This window comes from Fusarium tjaetaba (genome assembly GCF_013396195.1).
Source record: "Fusarium tjaetaba strain NRRL 66243 chromosome Unknown NRRL66243_c0000266, whole genome shotgun sequence".
Lineage (NCBI taxonomy): Eukaryota > Fungi > Ascomycota > Sordariomycetes > Hypocreales > Nectriaceae > Fusarium > Fusarium tjaetaba.
The window spans coordinates 94,753-109,230 of NW_023501462.1; the positions used below are offsets into that span (position 1 = coordinate 94,753).

Genomic DNA, 14,478 nt, shown 5'->3' on the forward strand with positions numbered 1-14,478 from the left:
GTACATCCGGAGGCGGGGACCCCGTACAGTAGATTGATAAGATGGCGTAGATAAAAGAGCCGAGATCTCTTTTGTTTTTGAGGATTGTTTTCTCAATTGTTTGAGAGATAGATTTCAACATGACTGCAGGTTTGAAGAACGTTATTGTCATTGGCGGCTCGTATGTTGGGCTTGTAAGTACACTCTATTGGGAATGTGATGAGCTTGACTAACATGTCTAGGCTGCTGTGAAGGAACTGGCTACGCTTCTACCAGTCACTCACCGTGTCCTGTTAATAGAACCTCACAGCCATTTCCACCATCTCTTCGCCTTCGTAAGTCTCCCCCAAATCCTATCTCACTCAAACTAACCCTCTCAGCCCCGATTCGCCATCGTGCCAGACCACGAACACAAAGCCTTCATCCCCTACACCGGCTTCTTCTCCACCCTCCCCAACGCCCCCAACCACACCATCGTCCGCGCCCGCGCAGTATCCCTGCAAAAGAACCGCGTCACCCTCGACAGACCATGGCAAGGCTCAACAGAAATCCCCTTTGAGTACGCCGTCGTTACCTCAGGAACACGACTCCAAGCACCTAGTAACATGCAGCACGATGAGAAGAAGCCTTCTGTTGAGTACTTTAGGTCTTACCAGAAGGGTATCAAGAATGCCAAGTCTATTGTGATTGTTGGCGGTGGTGCGGTTGGTGTGCAGATGGCGACAGATTTGGGGGAGGTGTATCCGGAGAAGAAAGTTACGCTTGTTCATTCGAGGGATAGGCTTATGCAGCTTTATCATGAGAAGATGGATGCTATTCTGAGGGATAGATTACAGGAGCTTGGTGTTGAGTAAGTCACCATTCACGGTACAAGATGAGAAATGCTGACCGAGAAGTGTTATCACTGGAACACGAGCCGTCATCCCAGCGAAGGGCTTCCCAACAGACGGATCAACATTCGAACTAGAACTCAAAGATGGGCGAAAGATACAGACGGATCTTGTTATTCCTGCAACAGGTCAAACACCAAACAACCAGTTCCTCAAGGATCTTCAGCCTACGTCTGGATACGAGATTATCAACCCCGTCAATGGCTTCATTCGAGTCGCGCCGACACTACAGTTCGCTGACCCCGAGTATTCGAATCTGTTTGCATGCGGTGACATCGCCGACAGCGGAGCTCACAAGGCCGCACGCCCGGGAGCTGGACAAGCGCAGGTTGTAGCGCAGAACATCGCTGCTATGGTGAACGGCGGACGACCTGAGCAGAACGTCACGGTTGACCCTCCTGCTATTCACCTATCACTCGGATTGGTACGTACTACATAGCATGCTGTGATATCGTGGCTAACAGTTTTGTAGAAAAAGAACATTGTGTTTAGAAATCCCGGAAAGGGACAAACTGAACCAACCATTATTTGGAGAGACGAGTAAGTTTCCTGCTTCGCTGTGCATATTGGATACTGACGTGCTTGCAGTGGGTCGAGGGATATGAATATTGAGGGAGTTTGGGAGAGGAGGGGCCAGAGAGTCACGCGACAGGATGACTACCATCTTTGAGGTGGCTGCCTAGTCAGTGATTAGAAGGTTAATTTTATAGAGGGTGCACTTTGGCTGGTTATGCAAGAAATCTTCAAAGCCACTCGTGCTCGAAATTTTGCTATGCAGGTGCCTGAAAATTCTTGCACGTGTTTCTGCTCGTGAACTTATTCAATGTCCTCGCGGGTCAGGTGCATGACGGAGGCATCAGTTGTCTCGCATGTCAACGCAACAGAACACAAAGTTTACGCAGCATACCGACTGCTCGCACAATGAATAGGATGTTTATACAGAGTTTGAGCTTGAGCAAATTATGATAGGCGAGTTTGGTTGACAGATGAAAACCTTGATGTATTGTTGCTGAAGCTAAAACCTTATGTCTTTCTACATCACACAACAATACTTACCATGCCGTTACTAGACTCTGAGACCTGTCTGTCCAGTCAACCGTGGGCGACATTCATGATGGAGGCAGCAAGCCAACAGATGAAACCCTATGATAACACGCTCTCAGAAGTATTGACGTGTCACGCTCACAAATAAGCGCCGAGTCTGATGTAGGACCTGTGGTGGTGACGCATGCCTTGCCGATTCACGATTCTCAGCACAGCTTTGTTACGCCCCATACGCGCCAAGATTCCAGTATCTGGAAGCCAAACGTGACAATAGAATGGGTAATCTTCTCCATCGTAGACATAATTTCAAAATTATCTAATTGACAGCCTCCCATTACCTTGCGAGGAGATCACGATGGGTGCCGTTTGAGTGCCCCTCTGCTTGACCACTGTGTTGAAACTTGGTATGCTGCCTCAGCTATGTTCATGAAATCGTCACTTCGAGTTGATAGGCCTGACAGCTGATGCTTCAACCGTACGCGTCAACTCAAGTCCCTCTCCAGACTCAGTGACTCACCCTCCACTCAATTCAGTCATTGGCACAACCCCGTGTAGCTTTTTTGAGGGATCCTTCGAGAAGAATCCCTGAGCATCAGCAGTCATGATCAGGAGACGCCACCGCAGTGGTTTATCCTTCTGTGTAAAGGTAACCGAGTTTTCTGACGACTCCAAACGAACCTCATTGGGTCCTGTGTGAGCTTGACCCACTGAGGCTGGTGCTTCCTCATGAGGCATCCACGGTCTTCATCATCGTCATCCTCACGAATACCAGGACGAATAACAACCTGCGCAAAGGAAAATCTGCTTTTACCTCATTACAAAGTTTGCTGCAACCCTTGTGTATTCAGAAGTACTTCTGTCAAAGGGGACCAGAATGAGGGTGCGTCAGATAGGTAGATAAACTTTGCGGCTGTGACAAGTCAATTCCAAGCCTCATTCAGCTAATCCTCTCATATTCCCTCGAACCTTGAAGTTCTATCCTATCACAGAGGAGACAATTCCCTCTTAACTTCACAGTACTTTCCTTCAGCAAGGGCAGCATAGCCCTCAATCTCAAACTCTCTCTGGTCTTGAGCCTATAAGTAAAGACTTTCTCTCCCTCTGTTTCCCTTTCGATTCTTCATTCTTTCTCATCTCTCTTCAGCTTTCAGCCAGTTTGCTTGCAACACTTTCTGTCTTTGGTCACCTGATTTCTTGAACTTTCAGCCAGTCTTACCAGCTCAGCTACCTTTTCTTTCACTCTGGCGTTTCCGATTACTCATTTGGTACCTTTTTGACGACCTTGCCATATTTTCCTGGCTACAGCTGTATAATAGTCTTGTTCAACGCTTTGGAGCTGCAGAACGATTAATACAATCACATTACTTCATACATCGTACCGACTCACACTCTCTTGGACTCTTCATCAGCGACAATGCCTTCTCTTGCAGACTTGGGAGTCATGGACCATATGAGCAGGTCAGATGATGACATGGATGACAACTCGTCAACATGCTCCTACTACTCTCTTTCCGAGGTAGAGGACATGTCATTCGGGAAGATCCCTGCGCATCAAGTCCGAAAGCAAAGCGAACAAGTCCCTGAGTTCAGTCATTTCTCTACATATCCCCATACTTTCCGCAACAGCGAGGCACTGCCACTTAAGGTACCTGGCCCTTGGTTGGAGTATCCTCTGTGTCTCAATGGCAGTTACAAACATTCAACGGAAGGGCCTGGACCAGCGCGAGTTATTATCAACCCGTCTGTCCCTGGTGGACATGACGTTATTTATCATCCCACAAAGTGGGAAGGGAGGTTTCTTCAGGCCAAGTACCGACCTAAAGGGTACAGAGCAAGGATCTCTGGATGTACGGCTATGCCAACTATACCCTCACCTCCATCTTCACCTCTTTTATCACCATCTCTTCCTCTCTCGCCATCTTTTTTCTCTCCACCTGTTAGTCCAGGTTTTTACGGAGCATCTCATGGGTTGATCCAGATGACACCTCAACAAGCGTTTGCCTTGGCAGCGCAGCAACAATACGTTGCATGGCAGCAACAGAGCCTGATGGCCAGTTGCATGTACCCACAGGTCATGGGTTACAATGGAGTTGTACGCGGTCAATCTTTGCTGGAGTTTTAAAGCGCACATCAGTCTATTTGTCTGGCTATATTGTCATGAGCGGCTTTGGCCATTGCAAGCGGTCAAGTCACAGTCAGCTTCTTTTTGGCGACTTCAATCAATCATTACTCTCAACTTGACCAGCAAGTTTCTCTCACTCTTTGCATACGACTTGTCATCCGCTAGTTCTGCCATTTTCAACAGCAATCCTATCTTTGGTTCCGCAGTTATTTGGTCATATTTCTATTGGCGTTGGATCTTATGAACTCTGCTCTTCGTGATACCTTACTTGGGCCTGAAGTAGTATGAAGCAAGCCATGGTTCGTCCATGCAGTACAGAGCTACATCGTTGGATACAAATCGCGATCTCTCTCTCTCTGTCCCACACTCAAGCATATTCAACAGCAATCTCATTTTTTGGTTCAGCAGTGGTTTTCGCATCTTGTTTGTTGGCGTTGGAATTTATGGACTCTGCCCTTCACGATACCGTGCTCGGATCAGAAGTGGTATGAAGCAAGTCATGCAGTATAGAATTGGATCGATGAATACAAATTACGATTTATTTCTCTCTCTCAATAATAGACTCAAACAGTGAAATAAATAAATATCGCGACAAGTAATAGCATTGATATTCCTAGTTTCCATGCAAGCCCATAGATGATTGCTAGCCACACTGAATCCTGATGAAGCTTATCAAATGTATTATCACATTAAGACTGTAATTCTCGACTGTCAGAGGACCACCTCAAGATTCAATTAACTCTCACTCATCAAGATCATGACTCAGCCGGCTATCACGAGCGGAATTACTCCCCTCCATGACAAGATTGCCGTCCTTCTCCCGAGCTACCCCGGATCGTCACACTCACCCCGCACTCCACCGGAATCCTTCTGACACCCAAGACTTCAGAGTTCGGCACTACCAGGCTAGCGACGGGTAATGCTCTACACAATGACAGCATACCTGCACAATCATCCTCATGACATAAGAAGGGCGTGTCCTTGGGGTCGGGTCGTCGGGAGGAGGTCCTTTATTTCTCTTCTGTTGAACTGCTCTCATTTACAGTAGTAACTTGATCAATTGCATTCAATATGTCTGACCCTCAGTATACTCTCTACTCTTACTTCAGATCCTCCTGCTCAGCGCGTATTCGCGTCGCTCTGAATGCAAAAGGGATTCCCTATGAACTAGCATTCGTCAATCTTCTCAAGAATGAGCATCTCTCCGACACTCACAAAACTCTCAACCCATCAGCTTCCGTCCCGGTCCTCATCTCAAATGCCTCCAAAGACAAACCCTTCCGCATCGGTCAATCCGTCGCAGCACTAGAATACCTCGAAGAAAAACACCCCTCCCATCCTCTCCTCCCCTCCAACCTCGAAGCACGCGCAACAGTGCGAACACTCATGAACATCATCTGCGCAGACATCCAGCCCGTTACAAACCTGCGCATCATGCGTCGTATTAGACAACTCGGTGGAAATGCAGAAGAGTGGAATAAGCAGCTAATGACTGATGGACTCACGGCTTATGAAGAGATTGTTAAGGATTCTGCGGGGAAGTGTAGTGTTGGCGATGAGTTGACGATGGCGGATGCTTGTCTTTTGCCTGCGATGTGGAATGCTGAGAGGTTTGGTGTTGATTTGACGCTGTTTCCGACGATTGGTAAGATTGTGGATGGGTTGAAGGATCATCCTGCTGTTGTGAAGGCGCATTGGCAGAATCAGCCTGACACGCCTGACAATCTCAAGGCTTGATGGATACAGAATTAATGTGCAGAGGCTACATAGCTACGATGGTACAAAAAGAAAGTTCAAGTTCTTAAAAATATCTACATTCCTAGTTGCCGATCATAAGGCCTGCCAACTGCTGTGGCGATTAGGGACACAAGATACATGCCACTCCGCAAAGCCATGATGGAAGATGCTGAGACATGAGTAGAATGTACACAAATATGGCAAAAGGATTAATAAAATAAAAGTCTATTGAGCTTTTTCATACTACCTCCACGTTTCTCTAGACTTGCTTCACTTGAACAGAGGAAGAGGCTCAAGGATCTGTCCCGACACCTCACCAAAGCCGACCTTCTTATCACCACTACCATAAGCACCGCGAATGATGAGTGTATCGCCGTCCTGGATGAACTTGCGCTCCTCTCCATCCTTCAATTGAATAGGTACCTTGCCGCCCTTGGTCTGTTCCAGCATACTGCCCTCAGTGCCAGACTCAGTGCCGGAGATGGTACCCGATCCGAGAAGATCACCAGGTCGAAGGTTGCAGCCCGTAATGGTGTGGTGGGCAATCATCTGGGGCCACGACCAGAGTAGGTTGCGCGAGGTTGTCTTGCTGAGATGGTTCTTGGTACCAGCGGCGGCTGCACTGGGTTAGTCATGGTCATTTGGTAGGATGGTGAGACTCACTGATGATTTCGACCTCGAGGTCAATATCCAAGACATTATTCGCCGTCTTCTCCTTCAAATAAGGTAGAATCTCATTATCATTCTTAATACCAGCTGCCTTGGCCCCCTCAAGGGCATCGGCCAGTACGACCCAGGCACTAATACTAGTCCCCAAGTTCTTAGCCGTGAAAGGACCAAGAGGCACATATTCCCAAGCCTGGATATCTCGTGCGCTCCAGTCATTCATAAGCACATAACCAAAGATGTGCTCATCAGCTTCGTCAATGGGGACAGGGCTTCCCATCTCGTTCTCACGACAGATAAACATGCCCATCTCGAGCTCAATGTCGAGCCTCTCGCACGGCGCGAGGTCAGGGACCTTATTGCCAGGACGGAGGATTTGGCCCCAGGGTCGGCGGATGGGTGTGCCTGATACGACAACGCTGCTGGCTCTTCCGTGGTAAGCGACGGGGAGATGGGTGTAGTTGGGTTGGAGAGCGTTGTCAGGACCACGGAAGAGACAGCCGACGTTGAAAGCGTGGTTCTTGCCAGCGTAAAAGTCGGTGTAATCTCCGATAGTCAAGGGGAGATGGTTCTTGACGTCGGAGCGCTTGAGAAGAGCTGCGTCTTGAAGTTTCTGGTTATCCTTCAACACTGGGTTCTTAGTGTCCTTGGCAAAGACCTCCTGGAGATAACTCCTCGTCGCGCGATGAAACGGACGGCCAAGCGCCGCAAAAGCATTCAGCGACTGTTGAGAAAACACATCAACCTGCTTCTGAATCTCAGAACTGCCCGAGAACCCATCACGCTTTGCAAAAGCATCAAGGTCTAGGACATGATCACCGATCGCAACAGCAGGTCGAGGCGCAGCATTTGATGAAGTAGAGATGATGCCAAAGGGGATGTTGGCGATGGAGAAGTGAGACTCGGCGGGGATAGAAAGCCACGACATCTTGAGTGATTCTAGTTAGATGAGGAGATGCAGTGAGAGAGTTGTCACGACGTCAGTTTTATTTTGTATTACATGCTCGTGATGGAGCCGCCGCAAGCCGACTTAGCGGGGCTGGATGCCGGGGCTAACGTGGGGTGCCGAACGGAAATGGTTCCGATTATTCCGTTTTTGGTGGTGTCGGTTACTTCGGCTGAAGAGCGGCCTCGGCGGAGAGATGTGCGATAAGAGCGATAAGATACGATCTTAGGATAAGACGAATGATGATAACAGCGATAAGATAAGGCCTTTCGATATGATTGATCTTAAGACACGATGAAGCTTAGGATGGATAATCAGCTGCTCTCAAGTATCAAATACTTAGGAATCCATGGTACTTTCTCTAACATTTATAGTAACTATCGTATACGGTCGAACCTGTTTTTTATCTACGGAGTAGGTGACTTTCTCATCTTGAGCAGGCTGTCATCTTCCCTGCAGCCATCTATATATCACTATCCACGTTCTAGTCTCATGTCACCCACTTCCATGGCACCATTGCACCTGTGACATTTCCAGACTATGGCCTGATGTTCTAGAGCGCTCTCGGTCATTTTAAACCTACCTTTTGTTCTCAGCCGTGCAGGGAATCGTCAAGTCACAAGGACAACATAGATAGAACATGCATGGTGGCGTCGATAGTTTCAAGCCATCTCCTGCAACTCTCCCCTGTCCATCGCGAGGCTACGCTTCACCTTGCTTTTGAACGCGATCAGCTCCGTTCAAAAAAGGAGATTGAGAATGTTTAGAGATAACGCCAGTTAGCTAACATGATTTATAGTTAGTTCCCAACAGCCCACTGCACGTCTCGCAGTAATGCGTAAAAGTACAGCTTTTCCTCGCCTAGGGCAATTAGACCACCACTAATCACCAAGTTCCCCAATATTCTCCGACGCATCCAATTACCATGGCCACTCTTGATATATGCGCCTTTTCATGCAAAGGCATAGACATGGCTATCAAGAACTACCGGCCCTGGACGAATTGCAAAGCGGCCGCTGCATTCCTCGTACCATGGGTACACAAGACAGCCAACATGACAGATCTCGTGACCTATCTGCAATCCTTTGGCGGCACAGACGTTCCCGAGTACAGAGCCATGAACTGGTTCTTCTGCGCAAAAGAGTGCGCCAACAGGGAGATGAACCAGTGGCTGATTCACAAGCCTATGACTATATGCAAGGATGAAATGTGCGAGGTTTGGGAGTGGGATGGCGACGCGGACGTTGTTGGCGTCGGGGTAAGACTGTTGCTTGAGATTTGAAATGGTGCTGATATTAGTAGATGATGCTCGTTTACTTGATGGGTGCCATCCTCGCCAGCCTCTACGTCGCATCATTTTTAAGCAGTATGTATGTCGAGAACGATTACACCACCTTCAAAACTCGAACACCATGCAAAGAACAAGGTTTCTGGGACAACATTCGCAGCATGTTCTACAATAGCCTCGGTGCATTCCATACGGGCTTGGGACTTTTGGCAGCGTCGGTCCTACTCGCTACTCTGATCATCTGCGGTCGGAAGGAGAGCGTGTACGACATTAACATGTCTCGACTCGCCTGTGCTATTTTGACAGCTAGTTACTTCCTCACCCTTCCTGTCTACGTTGATATTGAGCGGAAGAAAAAATCTGGATACTTTATGGGTTTCGTCATATGGTTGCTCTTTACGGTAGTGATGTGCATGAGTTATACTGCCGAAGCTGCAGCGAGGTTACATGGAAGAGTGCCTTTTGAGGCGAACTGCTGGGACTCAAAGTCATCGTTCAAAGCTAGCAGTGCAATCTTCGCTTTTTACCTCCTTCCGGTGGTCATTGCGATGCTCGCCGGTTTGGCATACCTTGTTGGGAAGTGCACCAAGAGGCCGGCGGATAAAGTGCCTGTGCTAGGCTGGCTCTTCTTTCGTGTACCGTGGAGGGTATTGAGTTCTATTTTCTTCTTCATCTTTATGTGGACTGCCCTTGGAAGTCTTTTCACACTGAGGGCGGATATTGCGAGTGTAAATGGCGGCGGAGTCCGGGAATCGGAGGGATCTTGGGGCTTTGGGCAGATCTTGGCGCTTGCGACTTGGGTTCCGGTTATAGAGGAAGCAATTGTCATTCTTTACAGTGAGTTTTACTTCCTCTGTTTGGTCATTTGTTAGGCAGGTCAGGTACCAACTGTGGTCATTAGAGAACGGTTTATATGTAAACGAAAGACGGACAAATAAGCATTACGTTGGTGTTGTGGCCTCTGCTGGGACAGAAGAGGCAGAGGCGCTAGTCCCTCCCCGAACACCAAATCAGGAAATGGAAGCTCTTAGCGATATGCCTTGAGCAGAAGGCCTGGAATGCCTAGTGTTCTGCCTACGTACCTACCTATCCAAGCAGCCTCAACTGTAGTGGCATAGAGGAAGGCTGAGTCGGGGCTGGAGCGTCTGCCTGGTGGCCGTGAGCCGGAAAATTCATGTTCCCATTGGTTGGTATGGAGAGGGAGCCTGAAAGGTCATGATCAATTGCGGGGTTAGCTTTGCACTGCCATGTCGGAAAACTCAGAACTTGATCCAGCATTTAATGATTGATTTATTCACTTCATTATCATGTAATTCATCAAGTTGCATGCCATTGAATCGTCCTTCTCCGTGGATTCACAGCTGGAATTGCCTAAAATCCGAAAGCTGATGTCTAAATATCAACCTTTTACTTTTGAGGCGAAGACTATATTCTTCGGTCAAGCGGCATTCACCATCGGACGCCCCTCATCACTGTAATGGCAGATAGCAACAGTTTGCCTCAATTGGTCGATGCTACCGTCGTTGATATCGTCCACCCCTCTCTCCAACTTTGCAGCAGCTGCGGATCTTTTACATGGCCATCGGGATTGGGAACCGAGAGAATCCTTGTTGAAGTTCTAGCCTTTCATGACATGTTTTCTTCCCTCCAAGAATCAGCTGATGAAGGTTGTGTACTATGTCGCTTTATTTGGTCGCTGATAATAAACGACTATGCAGTGACCAAAGAGCTTTCGGAGTCCCAAGAATTTGCAAATAGGTCAATTAAGTTACAAATCACCAAGTTCAAAAGGACCTTCACACTCAGCCCGAGGGTAGTGCAAAATGGTAGAGAACTCGCTAACGTTACAGGAGCTAGGCTTAAACTTATCGAGTGTAGTAAGCTGGAGGTTATAGGAAAGTTCAAGACACATCACATCAAAGGTAGCACCAAAATTCTACTAAAGTTATTCAATATTAATATCGGCCCATTCTAGACTTCACCGAGGGAAATACCCAACATGAATTGGCTAACCTCGTTAATCACCAGATCCAGCCTTAGATAGAGAGCTATCGCGCAAAGCACACAAATCATAAAAGCTATACAGCCAAACAGAACGCATCAGGTCTACCAACTAGGCTAGTTAATGTCAGCAAGGGCAATGATTCCATAGTCAAACTCGTCGATATCAAGAGCTGCGATCACACGCAAGACTTAGCCTACCTTATCCTCAGCTATTATTAGGGAACCGATAACAAAAGTTCCAAAACGACAGAGAATAATCTCAACACACAGCTTCATAGCATTTCTATCTCAGAACTTCCAAAGACCATCCGAGACGCCATCCTTCTGACAAGAACGATGGGATATCGCTACCTATAGGTAGATGCAATGTATATCATTCAAGGACCAAGCGGTGATTTTCACACTAAGTCGACTAGAATAGGCGATTATTACTCCAATGCCGAGTATTATATCTCTGCATCAGCAGCAACAGATATCCAACAGGGCTTCTTGATTAAACGCCCAGTCACAAGATTTCCTATTAAGGACATCGCCTTCAAGATACACAAAAAGCCTTCCATATTATCAGATTACAGCACGTTAGGTGCAAACAGACACAAAGTACCAGAATACTCCATATTCAAATGGGATCACAACACAATAGGTAGAAAGAAAACCCTCCTTACGTCGCCGCTGACAGAACGCGGATAGTGTTTACAAGAGACAGCACTAGCGAAGCGGACACTTCACTAGACCCTCCAAGGAGTATTTCTAGAATGCCAGACTTCTCTTTTTCTCGAAGGCAGAAGGACTCCATGGGAATATAAGGGTCCACTGAGTGAGGTAGTCCTTTCACCTAGAGATATCATGGTGATGCCTGATGAAGAGATGCTTCTGTCAAGGGGATGGTATCAACTTGTCACCGATTTCTCAAAGAAAAATCTGACGTATGAGAAGGACCGTTTATACGCCATTCATGGCCTTGCTTCTATGCTTATTCGACGTTTGAATGCCGAATATTTCAACGGTCTCTTCCGATGGAGTCTTGCGGAGGGCCTTTTATGGTATCATCAGTCCATCTGGCATGAGGCATGCAAGAGACCTGAGGCCGCGCAGCTACCGTCTTGGTGCTGGGCATCGAGTTGTCCCGTTGAATTCATGAGGATCATTCGGACACCGATATACATACGGGATGACCACCCCGACCGGCCTCTACGCTTCCCCACGCATCCTGGGGCTATAAGCACGGTGGAGGGCACTACCTCTAGGCTCTACATCAGAGCGCCCATTATCCAAATAGAGATTGGGAAGAATCGTGTCGGATTCATCAAGGCTAGTGACTCAGGTGATACGGTGAGGTTCGAATGTTTCGATTTTTTGGACTCAAATCGTCGAGTTATGCGCCATATGTCTCGTGCTGTGGAATACGATGCGGAGTGGGGAGAAGGTCCTAGCGTATTGTGGGTGCCTGTAGGTCGATTAGCCATTGACCCGTTGTGTGTTGTGGGCTTATTAGTGCACGAAGTGCCTGGTGAAGGAGAGGGGGTTTACTGCCGGTATGGGGTTCTTGAGTTCAAGAGCGAAGATGATTCTTTCCTGGATGATCAACGCTTGGACGACGTTAGCGAAATAACTTTGATATAGAATCTCGCTGCTTTTGGATGCATGTAAACGCTTCTCGGAGTCTCAGACAAGTCTTTCAATGGTGATAGTGTAAGTCTGTGACCCTAGATTTGGCTCTGGTAGCTAAATAAGACTCCATTCGCAAATAAGTCTGATCATAAAGTACAGGTCTATATTATCGCTTTGGGGCTCTGTCGGCATGGCATAGAGACAAGCCATTTATAATTCATAATCTATTTGATCCTCAGGCCTTCACTTCTTATTCGAACAATATCTCGTTTCAATGGCTCAAACACCATCCATATCAAACAAGTCATCATAGGTAGCAACGCTCCAACAGTCTCACTACAGATTGATAAAAAGCCTCCCGAATACTCTCTGGCTGTCCAGGCTCGCCCGTTTGAAACTCACTCCTCAAGCACGCTGACGCTGCATCGGCAAAGGCATCACCCATCCTCATTCTGACTTCAGGAATCATATCAAGTATTGCCTCCCGCACACTTTTGTCTTCGTCTTGAGTCCCCCGAGCGTCTAAAAGCTTGATAATCGGCGACCATAAACCAATCTCCACGAGTACAACACCAAGACTGTACAGGTCGGCCTTGCATGAGAAAGGCGGTCTGTCAGCTGACTCGCCATTCTCCTGGACTGGAAGGCCTTGGTGGTCTGGGTGACGGTACAGGTTCTGATATCGATTGTCTCCAACATTTTGAGTTAGTCTAGTTTCGCGGAAGAGCCTACTGTAGTCGAAACCACCGATGTATGCCGCGCCAAGATCGACACTCGATACGTCGCTACTCAGAAAGAGGACATTGTCGCTCCGTATACCTTTGTGCAGCCACGATCCTAAATGAAGAAACAGTAGTGTTTTGGAAAGCAGCTTAACAAGCTTCAGCCGCTCCGTGAGAGATTTAGGCGTAGAACCTTCCCTGCTCAGCAACTCTAGAAGGGTGAAAACCTGCTGCCCCTCCTCAAGTTTGAAGACCAAACCATATCGCGCGTCCTCTTCTTCTGCGACTGGCATATCGACCATGGCTATGCATTCCAGAGTCCTGAACTCTTGGGGCTTCTTTTCTGAGTGTAGCAGTAAAGCGAGGTCGTGTATCTGGTTCTGGGAAGCCTCCTTCATTTCAGCAGATAAACTGCTTGGTACGGTGATCCACTCGATCATCACAGGTGTGATGTTGATGTTGCGAGACTTGAAATTGGCAAGACTGCGCTTCGTGGAGTGTTCAGTTGTTCTGCCTAGTTTCTTTTCGTTTTTGATACCTCGATGGCTTCGTAGTAACTCTCGCTGGTGCATGGTGTCCGTTCGGTTTGTCATCTCTTCTGCGGCTTCCTTGAAGGTGGCGAGGCCCTGCACTACTTTAAAAGCTTTATCCTCTTCAATCAGTGGAAGTTTCGGATCAACGTCAACTGCCCCGATCTGGTCGCTAGTCGGGGGTACGAAGAAATCTTCGAGCTCGCCAACTAGTACGGCAATTTGATCCGTCATCTTCAGACCCTCTCCTCCCTTCCGCGCCCACCTCCACCGCTGAATTATGTTGGCATGGTTTATAGATGCTACTTCCTTCTGAAGCGACTCCAGATCTTTAGCATTTGGCTTATCCGTTTGAGCAATAAGAGCGAGTTGAAGGCCGCGGTCAGCCGAGCGAGGTTGACCCTCTAAAACACGATCATTTCGAAACAACGAGGGATACTTTTTGTCGAAATCCTCTAGTGCCGTGAGCCGATACTGGATTATCAAGACATATCTCAGAGCCAGAATTCCGAATTCATTGAATCGTGGAGTCTTCTTAAGGTCCTCCTCCTTCAATCGCCCCCATCCGAGTGCCCAGGTCTTGAGACGGGCGCGAATCATGTCGAGTCTGGCTTTTATTATGATGACTTCTTGTCCGACTTCATTTGTCGCCTTCCACAGATCAATGACCCTGACGGTAGTGTCGACGACCTGGAGGGCGAATCCCAAGATTGCGATAGCCTCGAGGCCAGACATGTTCGATATGCGATGGGTAAGTTGGCTTGAGTACCTTTGCGGAGATAAAAATGACTTCGATTACGAGGAGTTAGTGCATGCTGAGAGCGTACATCCATAGCATTTACTTATCTTTTATTTCGGAGGGTCCTCATGATATCGTTCAGCTGGTGAGCAGACCTCCGTTTGCTAGCGGAACCTCCGTTAGTTCACGGGTCTCTGCCG

General features: G+C 47.8%; 6 protein-coding genes across 6 annotated transcripts; 4 read left to right on the top strand and 2 right to left on the bottom strand.

Annotated features, from left to right (window-relative positions):
- Positions 1-119: 119 nt before the first annotated feature.
- FTJAE_11069 (oxidoreductase) lies at positions 120-1,539 on the top strand (the record flags this gene model as incomplete). Its single annotated transcript, XM_037343973.1, has 6 exons — positions 120-173; positions 222-314; positions 360-829; positions 873-1,293; positions 1,342-1,409; positions 1,458-1,539. 6 exons carry the CDS (start codon positions 120-122, stop codon positions 1,537-1,539), a joined length of 1,188 nt encoding a protein of 395 aa, XP_037201900.1.
- Positions 1,540-3,327: 1,788 nt separating this feature from the next.
- Positions 3,328-4,035, top strand: FTJAE_11070 (extracellular guanyl-specific ribonuclease Fl2; the record flags this gene model as incomplete). Its single annotated transcript, XM_037343975.1, has 1 exon — positions 3,328-4,035. One exon carries the CDS (start codon positions 3,328-3,330, stop codon positions 4,033-4,035), a length of 708 nt encoding a protein of 235 aa, XP_037201901.1.
- A 1,071-nt stretch (positions 4,036-5,106) lies between these two features.
- On the top strand, positions 5,107-5,772 carry FTJAE_11071 (maleylacetoacetate isomerase; the record flags this gene model as incomplete). The annotated part of the gene is made up of 1 exon (XM_037343976.1): positions 5,107-5,772. One exon carries the CDS (start codon positions 5,107-5,109, stop codon positions 5,770-5,772), a length of 666 nt encoding a protein of 221 aa, XP_037201902.1.
- Positions 5,773-6,042: 270 nt separating this feature from the next.
- On the bottom strand, positions 6,043-7,366 carry FTJAE_11072 (fumarylacetoacetase; the record flags this gene model as incomplete). The annotated part of the gene is made up of 2 exons (XM_037343977.1): positions 6,043-6,389; positions 6,436-7,366. 2 exons carry the CDS (start codon positions 7,364-7,366, stop codon positions 6,043-6,045), a joined length of 1,278 nt encoding a protein of 425 aa, XP_037201903.1.
- A 943-nt stretch (positions 7,367-8,309) lies between these two features.
- On the top strand, positions 8,310-9,544 carry FTJAE_11073 (uncharacterized protein; the record flags this gene model as incomplete). Its single annotated transcript, XM_037343978.1, has 2 exons — positions 8,310-8,642; positions 8,687-9,544. The coding sequence occupies 2 exons, from the start codon at positions 8,310-8,312 to the stop codon at positions 9,542-9,544; spliced, it is 1,191 nt and encodes a 396-aa protein (XP_037201904.1).
- A 3,050-nt stretch (positions 9,545-12,594) lies between these two features.
- FTJAE_11074 (kinase catalytic domain protein) lies at positions 12,595-14,274 on the bottom strand (the record flags this gene model as incomplete). The annotated part of the gene is made up of 1 exon (XM_037343979.1): positions 12,595-14,274. The coding sequence occupies one exon, from the start codon at positions 14,272-14,274 to the stop codon at positions 12,595-12,597; it is 1,680 nt and encodes a 559-aa protein (XP_037201905.1).
- Between the last annotated feature and the right edge of the window lie 204 nt (positions 14,275-14,478).